Source organism: Neoarius graeffei, chromosome 14, assembly GCF_027579695.1.
Source record: "Neoarius graeffei isolate fNeoGra1 chromosome 14, fNeoGra1.pri, whole genome shotgun sequence".
Lineage (NCBI taxonomy): Eukaryota > Metazoa > Chordata > Actinopteri > Siluriformes > Ariidae > Neoarius > Neoarius graeffei.
In genome coordinates this window covers 70,131,777-70,141,450 of record NC_083582.1, presented here as the reverse complement: position 1 = coordinate 70,141,450, position 9,674 = coordinate 70,131,777, and the positions used below count along the sequence as shown (strand labels likewise).

General features: G+C 40.6%; 1 protein-coding gene across 1 annotated transcript in view; it reads right to left on the bottom strand.

Annotated features, from left to right (window-relative positions):
- Window positions 1–219: 219 nt before the first annotated feature.
- The window catches only part of LOC132897833 (uncharacterized), a 38,264-nt gene continuing 28,809 nt past the window's right edge, over window positions 220–9,674 (bottom strand). The window contains exon 5 of the mRNA XM_060939072.1: window positions 220–519. Coding sequence (XP_060795055.1) covers window positions 494–519 — 26 coding nt within the window. The 3' untranslated portion in view covers window positions 220–493. The remainder of the gene's footprint in view (window positions 520–9,674) is intronic.

Sequence of the window (9,674 nt, the reverse complement as noted above, 5' to 3'; positions counted from 1 at the left end):
TTTAACTGGGTTCTCTTTATCTACTTTTAGGACTTGTGTGAAAATGTGCTGATGTTTTAGGTCATATTTATGCAGAAATATAGAAAATTCTAAAAGGTTCACAAACTGTCAAGCACCACTGTATATATATATATATTTAGTACATTAGTTATATTTCATTTTGTGCTCCCAACTTAAAATACTTGAAGGCACACTTTAATAACTGTGATGTCCAGCTATTGTGTGAAATGTCCTCAGTGCAGCACACTTTAGTTAATTTCCTGCTCCTACATTCAGCAAGGTTAATCTCAGTAATCGGTAATCACTAATAAAGAAATAATTTGATAAATACAGAGTGCTTTCATTAGTGAAATGCATTGTGTTACTGGAGTCATTGTGCTTGCAGTGTAAGGGTGAAGGAGTCTTCAGGGATCTTCGCTGCACTGGCACAGACTGAACACGCAGCAACAAAATGAGATCATTAACCTTTCTCCCACTGTTACAGTCTTTCCCGCTATTCAGAACTGGATCCAAAACTTTCTGCAAGAGAACCAGGCAAGCAATCACAAACAGCAAGGAGCAAGTAATATACAGTTTATTGCAGCAACAACGTTAAACTGAAGGAGCACAGAAATGGCAAAAGCAGACTGGTGAAATGGAGCAGTTTGGAATATTCCCGTTGTGGTGAAAACGTCTGAGAACTGAATCATATAAATAGATGTGTTCCTGAGGAATAACTGAATCATGAAGCTTGTGCCTAGAACTGACTAAACACAGGGTGACTCTCTAGTCCTTCAAATACAAAATGTGGCATCTTTTCCCCCATTTTGTGGAAAAATTTTACAGTGCATATTATATAATATGTACTGTATCCATATTAAAAATAGTTTGTATTATCTTTTTTGTTTGGATTCTACAAAGAAATGACGTATTAAAGAAGTCTGAAAATGTAAAGTGTTCATTCAGAATAAAGGTTTATGTTACAACTACAACCATCCATCCATTATCAGTAACCGCTTATCCTGTGCAGGGTCGTGGGCAAGCTGGAGCCTATCCCAGCTGACTATGGGTGTGAGGTGGGGTACACCCTGGACAAATCGCCAGATCATCGCACGGCTGGCACATAGAGACAAACAACCATTCACACTCACATTCACACCTACGGTCAATTTAGAGTCACCAGTTAACCTAACCTGCATGTCTTTGGACTGTCAGGGAAACCGGAGCACCCGGAGGAAACCCACGCGGACACGGAGAGAACATGCAAACTCCACACAGAAAGGACCCCGTCAGCCACCGGGCTCAAACCCAGGACCTTCTTGCTGTGAGGTGACAGTGCTAACCACTACACCACCGTGCCGCCCAGCAGCTAGAACCTCAAAAGCTATATTAGTATACAAACTCAACCCCAAATGAATCTGTCACTCCATAACATAATCATGAGATAAAATTAATAACTGTATAATGTGTTGGATGTGTTGTTTGCCTGCTTCATAACAATGAGAAATTTAATATTGTTAGCAAAGAAACAAAACTGTGTCGATTTAATAAATGGGTCAATTCATTAAACTTTTCAAACAAAGCAGAGAGAGAGAGAGAGAGAGAGAGAGAGAGAGAGAGAGAGAGGTAATGATGTGGCTGTATTTATGTGGGCACACTGTCAGAAAATAAAGTACATCATTGTACCTTTCATGGTATAATAGCTTGTCACTGGGGCAGTACCCTCTAAGGTACCCTTTATATACTGCTTGGGAACATATATGTACATTTTTGGCCCTAAAAAGGTACACACAGTTACAATGACGTCCAATAATGAGCCCTCAGGGGTGCATTAGTGTAGACTGTACCTTTGGGGACAGAAATGGACTCCTACTGTACCCCTATTTCTGACGGTGTATGTTTTCATATCTTTATGGGGACCAATAAAAATAAAGATAGTTTTAAAGTTGTAAAGGTGTTTATTATTTATTAATTTGTTTTAAATTAAAATTATATATTATATTTAATTAACCTACCTCATGGTCTGTTTTGTGTAAGTTATGTGTGTTTTGTCATTTATGTGAATTTGCTGCTGCCATACTGCAATTTATCTTTGGAGATTAATTGGGCGGCACGGTGGTGTAGTGGTTAGCATGGTTGCCTCACAGCAAGAAGGTTCTGGGCTCGAGCCAAGCAGCCGGCGAGGGCCTTTTTGTGTGGAGTTTGCATGTTCTCCCCGTGTCTGCGTGGGTTTCCTCCAGGTGCTCCGGTTTCCCCCACAATCCAAAGACATGCGGTTAGGTTAATATGGGACGGCCTTGGGCCGGGGTGCCCTTGAGCGAGGCACCTAACTCCCACCTGCTCCCCGGGCGCTGTTAGCATGGCTGCCCACTGCTCTGGGTATGTGTGTGTGTGCTCATTGCTCAAGTGTGTGTTCACTGCTTCAGATGGGTTAAATGCAGAGAGGAATTTCACAAGTGTGTGATGAATAAAGTTGTGCTTTCTTTCTTTTTCTTTCTTGAATCAAATAATCTATCTATCTTTTCAATTATTTATTTATTTGGAAAAAAAAATACCAAAGTGTTTTCTTTGACTGAAGTACATCACTAACATTAGGGTCAGTGTTAGATTTATGCATCACAATCAACTGCATTAATAGTTATGTCAATAATCATAGTACAAGGATAGTAAGAAGAGAGTGTGTGTGTGTGTGTGTGTGTGTGTGTGAGAGAGAGAGAGAGAGAGACGCAATGGTGTGGCTGTATTTGTGTGGGCATGTTTTTATATCTTTGTGGGGGCCAATAAAAATCTCATCTCATTATCTCTAGCCACTTTATCCTGTTCTACAGGGTCGCAGGCAAGCTGGAGCCTATCCCAGCTGACTACGGGCGAAAGGCGGGGTACACCCTGGACAAGTCGCCAGGTCATCACAGGGCTGACACATAGACACAGATAACCATTCACACTCGCATTCACACCTACGGTCAATTTAGAGTCACCAGTTAACCTAACCTGCATGTCTTTGGACTGTGGGGGAAACCGGAGCACCCGGAGGAAACCCATGCAGACATGGGGAGAACATGCAAACTCCGCACAGAAAGGCCCTCGCCGGCCATGGGGCTCGAACCCGGACCTTTTTGCTGTGAGGCAACAGCGCTAACCACCGCACCACCGCCAATAAAAATTTAAAAAAAAAATTTAAAGCTAGACTGCCTTTCAGATTTTTCAAGTGTAGGTCATAAAAAGAATTTTCTTTGACACACAATTATTTTTGTTTAATGGACCAAAAGCTACTGAATTCGAATCACAAACTTCCAATTTTATTATTTTTTTAAAATAGAACAATTAATGAATTTAGAGCCATGTGGCCCTAAATTCTCCGCTATTTTTTCCTGCTTCACCATGACCCAATACAAGATACTATGTCATGCATGACGTAGTGGGCTTTCACTGTTCACACAAGGCATTGTGGGATACAAATTTGAAACAGGAGAGAAAAATGGAGGATGTGAGCGTGCGAATGAAACGGGAAAGACCGGAAAGCGAGGAGAAAAGACGTTATGTTATATACAAAGGAAAGGAAACGCAGGGCCAAACTAATAAATATCGGCGCTCAGCGAGCACCTCGGTGTGATCAGCTGTTTGTTTAGCGACAGAGTGATGGAACTGTCAGCGCACGCTCAAAGGTAAACCTGCGCATGCGCGCGCACACACACATACACACACACGGACTTCCTCTGTCTGCTTGACTGCGCAAAGCGAGCGATTTCATTCAGATTATTTGCTTTAATCCCCTCAAATTAAATAACTTCCCAGCCACAGAATGGCCTGATATTTTGTGAGATATTACAGAAATTAACATATATCACAATGACCAAATTTCAGAGGGAACTAAATTTCACTGATTTTATGAAATCGAAAGGCCGTCTAGCTTTAAAGTAGGAAAGCTGTTTTTATTTATTTATTTATTTATTTATTTATTTGCTTGTTTATTTGAAAATAAAATGATATATTTATTTAACCTACCTCGTGGTCCGTTTTGTGTGTTTTGTGATTTATGTGAAATTGCAACACTGCAATTTCCCTTTGGAGATTAATAAAGTAATCTAACTATCTATCTATCTATCTATCTATCTATCTATCTATCTATCTATCTATCTATCTATCTAATTGTTTATTTATTTGAAAAAAATGCCAAACTGTTTCCTTTGATTGAAGTACATTACTAAGGTTAGCGTCAGTGTCAGGTTTATGCATCGCATTAATTAACTGCATTAATAATGATGTCAATAATCATAGTGCAAGGAGAGTGAGGAGAGAAAGGGAGAGAGAGAGAGAGAGAGAGAGAGAGAGTGTACATGACAGGACCATTGGGCGTTTGTCCCCAGTGAACACTGGCTCATACACACACAGCACAATGAAGCTGTTCAACAGAAACTTGTGGCCTGCCAGAACATGTGCCCAGCCCTGCCCCCCCCCCACACACACACACACACACACACACATACAAATGCTGACTGCTCACTAAATAACTGTACATAGCATATAAACCTTTATTTCTGTTTATGTTACAATACTGACATTAATCATGGTGCGAACACCCAGAACAGCGAAACTCAGATTTCTGTCCATTTGTGAAGCAGCAGTGTCAAAAGTTTGTTACAGGTTGGTCAATACTGTCATCTAGTGGACACTTTTTGTCATTACAGCCTTGAAGGGCTTGATGCTGATATTTGTTATTTATACACATATATATATGGAGGGCGGCACGGTGGTGTAGTGGTTAGCGCTGTCGCCTCACAGCAAGAAGGTCCGGGTTCGAGCCCCGTGGACGGCGAGGGCCTTTCTGTGTGGAGTTTGCATGTTCTCCCCGTGTCTGCGTGGGTTTCCTCCGGGTGCTCCGGTTTCCCCCACAGTCCAAAGACATGCAGGTTAGGTTAACTGGTGACTCTAAATTGAGCGTAGGTGTGAATGTGAGTGTGAATGGTTGTCTGTGTCTATGTGTCAGCCCTGTGATGACCTGGCGACTTGTCCAGGGTGTACCCCGCCTTTCGCCCGTAGTCAGCTGGGATAGGCTCCAGCTTGCCCACGACCCTGTAGAACAGGATAAAGCGGCTACAGATAATGAGATGAGACATATATATGGAGGGTTTTTTTTTTATATTAGTTATAATTAGTTCTTGAATCCTTGACTATGATTGGTCATAAGATGTTAATTTTCCATCACAGCAGCTCTAACAACAGAGCCGGTTTATATTGTTTATAATATAAATGATAGTTTATATTAATTTTTTTATCAGAGGACAAAAAAAAAGGATTTTCCTCCTGTTTTGGCTGTGTCCGTGTTCAGCATTGAATTTATTTGTGACGTCACACTCTACAGTGGTTAATGGTTCATATGAAAGTAAACACTAATTGCTTTAAGTGTTTACAGTTTTTTATAAGTATTTCTTTTTTATCCTAGTCTATCCATCCATCATCTCTAGCCGCTTTATCCTGTTCTACAGGGTCGCAGGCGAGCTGGAGCCTATCCCAGCTGACTATGGGTGAGAGGCGGGGTACACCCTGGACAAGTCGCCAGGTCATCACAGGGCTGACACATAGACACAAACAACCATTCACACTCACATTCACACCTACGGTCAATTTAGAGTCACCAGTTAACCTAACCTGCATGTCTTTGGACTGTGGGGGAAACCGGAGCACCTGGAGGAAACCCACGCGGACACAGGGAGAACATGCAAACTCCACACAGAAAGGCCCTCGCTGGCCGCTGGGCTCGAACCCAGGACCTTCTTGCTGTGAGGCGACAGTGCTACACCACTGTGCCGCCTATCCTAGTCTCTTAGGTTTAAATGTTACAAATTTATTGTGGCAGTTGTATATACAGTGTTTTACTATTTTAAAAAAAAAGCTGTAGTAGTATGTTGTATCTCTGTCCCAGAGTTGTGGAGATGTGTGAATTGTTTGCCCAGCAGGTGATCCACACTCCTCCCCTTTCCCCTCACGCTGCTCACCAGCAGCTAAACACACAGTCACGATACTCTACGCACAGAAACCCACCAGTGTCCTGACTAATCTTATAACAGACTTGTGGCAAGAAAAGAATTAATTTGTTTATAATGATTGAAACTGTCTGATACAGCAGTGTACTGTGAGAAAAGGTGAATGCGAAATCTGTAGTTTCTATCGCTCATTCACGGGGACTTGTACAGTGAATGCTCCACATAACTTAAGACTAATAATAAAAAGTGTTTTCATTTAACAAAGAAAAATGTATAATTGTTGATATGGTAAAGTTTTCTGTCAGGAAATGTTTATTTAACATTTATGGAAGTCTCTGGTGTAAGTTTTCCAGCATGGGAAAGACTTCAGAACAGAGGACTTCCTGATAACATGACAAGCTGTGTTTTTTATTGTATTAAAAGTACCCCCCCCCCCCCCCCCCCCATGCCAGGACATGGCCTTCCCAGTCATACCCCTTTTCCACCAAAAGGGGCCAGTGCTGGTGCTGGTTCACAACTCATTCAACTTGCGAGCCAGCTGAGAACCAGTTTGCTTTTCCATAGTTCGCAGTGCTAAGGGAAGCCACGTCATTATGTCACTGTATACATCAGTTACATCGTTACGTTTACATAAACTTTGGCGCAAATATCAAAGCAAAAACAACACGGAAGAAGCAGCAGCAGCAACAACAATAATAATAATGGATGACTTCACGTTTGTACAGCTGCTGCCTTTCGTCGCTTAAAAATGGCGATCTTTCGCGGTCTTGTTATTGTAACTCCGCCCCCCCCCCGGCCCAGCAGAGAGTTGGTGCTAGCCTGGAACCGGTTTTTCTGGCCCCAGAACCAGTTTTTTGTCAGTGGAAACAGAAAACCCGGTTCCAAACTAAGCACTGGCCCCGAATCAGCCCTGGAACTGCTTTGTTGTAAAAGGGGCAACAGTTTCCCATCCTAGTACTATCCAGGCCTTTAAGGCCGCACCGAACTCCATTTCTATAGCCCTCTGCCTCTCACATAGCTACCTCTGGTAACCGTGAGAGTTTGACTCCCTTCTCGCAGCTATGATGCAGTGTGCCTTGCAAGATGGCAGTAGGTACCATTTTTTATGATGGTCTTTGGTATGACCTGACCACGAGTAGAACTCACTATCTCCTGGTTGAAAACCGGACACACTAACCATTAGGCCAACTCATGGTTTTGTCTTATTAACTATTACAAAAAGATTAAAAGTGAAGTCAATGAATGAACGACTGTTTATAACTTCTACAACATACACTCCTTCTTCTTCTTTGCCCATCCAGTGTGTTCTGGGTTGGGCCCCTTTCCGAGGGTTTCTTGGCTAAGTACAGCCGTCTGGCCACTCCTCTGCTGCACTGCTTTTGGTCATGGACAATTTTAGAGTACCCAATTAACCTAACCGCATGTCTTTGGACTGTGGGGAAAACCAGAGCACGCAGAGGAAACCCACACAGACACGGGGAGAACATACAAACTCCACACAGAAAGGCCTGTTGGTTGTGAGGTTCGAACCCAGAACCTTCTTGCTGTGAGGTGACAGTGCTAAATACTGCACCATCATGCCACCCTACCAATCAAAAGTTTGGACACACCTTCAAATTCAATGTTTTTTCTTTATTTTTATTAATTACAAGACACTTCATGTCTTAAAGTAATGATGGGTGTCGTTTCTCTTTATTTAATTGAGCTGTTCTTGACATAATATGGATTACTACAGTTGCAGAATAGGGCTATTTACTATATTTTTTTTATTATTTACTGTTTACCGTTTGATCTCAAACACATTAAGAAGACAAGAAATTACACTAATTAGCTTTTGACGAGGCACACCTGTTAATTGAAAAGCATTCCAGGTGACTACCTCATGAAGCTGGTTAAGATAACGGCAATAGCATGCAAAGCATCATCAAGGTCAATGCTGTCTACTTTGTAGAATCTAAAATATGAAACATATTTTGTGAAACACTTTTTTGTTTACCACATAATTCCATACATGTTCCATATGTTATTTCGTAGATCTGATGTCTTTAGTGTTGTTCTCCAAAGTAGAAACGAGTCAAAATACAGAAAACCCTATGAATGAGTAGGGGTGTACAAACTTTTGACTGGTACTGTAAGTGATAACAGGAATTAACCTGTCTTGCGAATGTTACACACCATTAAACGTAACTATAAATGGTTAAAAATGATGATGCCATTTATTAATAAATTAGAAACTGTAATGGTTGACAAACTGCTTTGGGATAAGAGGAATAAAACACTTCAGGACATGCTGTTAGGGGAAAGTAATCCATTTCAAGGTTAACAGTGACATTGCTTCTACTGAGGCCTCATCATACCACTGCATTGTGGATTATTTTCCTATAAGAGCATGCCCTCCAAGTGGATTATTCCTTACTTATTAATTTCTTATTTGTATTTTTCCTATTCTTATTCTTCTTATTATATTTAATGATATTGTGACATATTTCATTCACTTGTCCTAGCCAAAAAGATGGGTCTACGCATTAACACCACAAAAACTGAAACAATGTGCATTGGACCAGAAGCCGAATTTTTCATCGATCACACCAAATTAAAGAATGTCAGCAGCTTTAAGTATCTTGGTAGCTACGTAACAAATGACTGTTCAATAAAGGAAGAATTAACAGCACGAATCCAAGCAAATTTGTGTGCTTTTGGAAGATCGTGTCATCGAGTTTTTGACTCGCATGACCTAACCTATACCACTAAAGCAAAGGTCTACAATCAATACCTTATGTCGCTACTAATGTATGGCAGTGAAACATGGACTTTGAACCATCAACAAGTTAGGCAACTCCGTACAGTTCAACAGCGTCATTTAAGCAGAATACTGAAGATAAAATGGGACCATTATATCAGCAACGAAGAAGTCCTCACAATAGCATGTGTGGAAGACATAGAAATATTATTGGTAAGAAGTTGACTATGCTGGCTAGGCCATGTGTCCAGAATGGAGGATGATCGTCCAGTGAAATCCTTACTATACGGTGAATTAACTGAAGGAAAACGTCCTGTTGGTTGTCCAAAGCTCAGATATAAAGACACGTGTAAAAGTGAAATGTGGTGATGTTCTCGACCAATGGAAAACAAAAGTAGAGAATCGAACTGAATGGAGAAAGATGATTCGTCAAATATGTGACAAAGTCAACGAGAAAAGAGTTCATGCATACGAAAAACAGAGGGACAAGAGGAGAAGGAAAGGAAATGAATCAGATACAATCTCATAAACTGTTATATTATTTGTATGAACTTATAATTTACTGTATCTTTTGTTAATTGTGTTATACCCGTTTTCAGATTAGGCGTGTGTGTGTGTCATTCACTTGTGTTTAACTATAACTAATCAAAGTCCCTATTGTTTAACCTTAAGTGCCCAAATAAAGTAATTTGTAGCTTTTAGCTCCACATTTTGTATTAATATACAGCGCCCTCCACAATTATTGGCACCCCTGGTTAAGAGGTGTTAAAAGCCTTAAAATAAATTCAATTTTCATTACAGAAGCCTAATCTCACACTGAAAATTGTAGAAAAATGTAACCCTTAACTCAAGTGAATTAAAAAATAATAAATCCCTGACTAAGAAATAATTATTTTTCATAAAATCACGTGTTCCACAATTATTGGCACCCATAACAATTCCTAGAAAATAAATGTAATTGAAGCATTTCT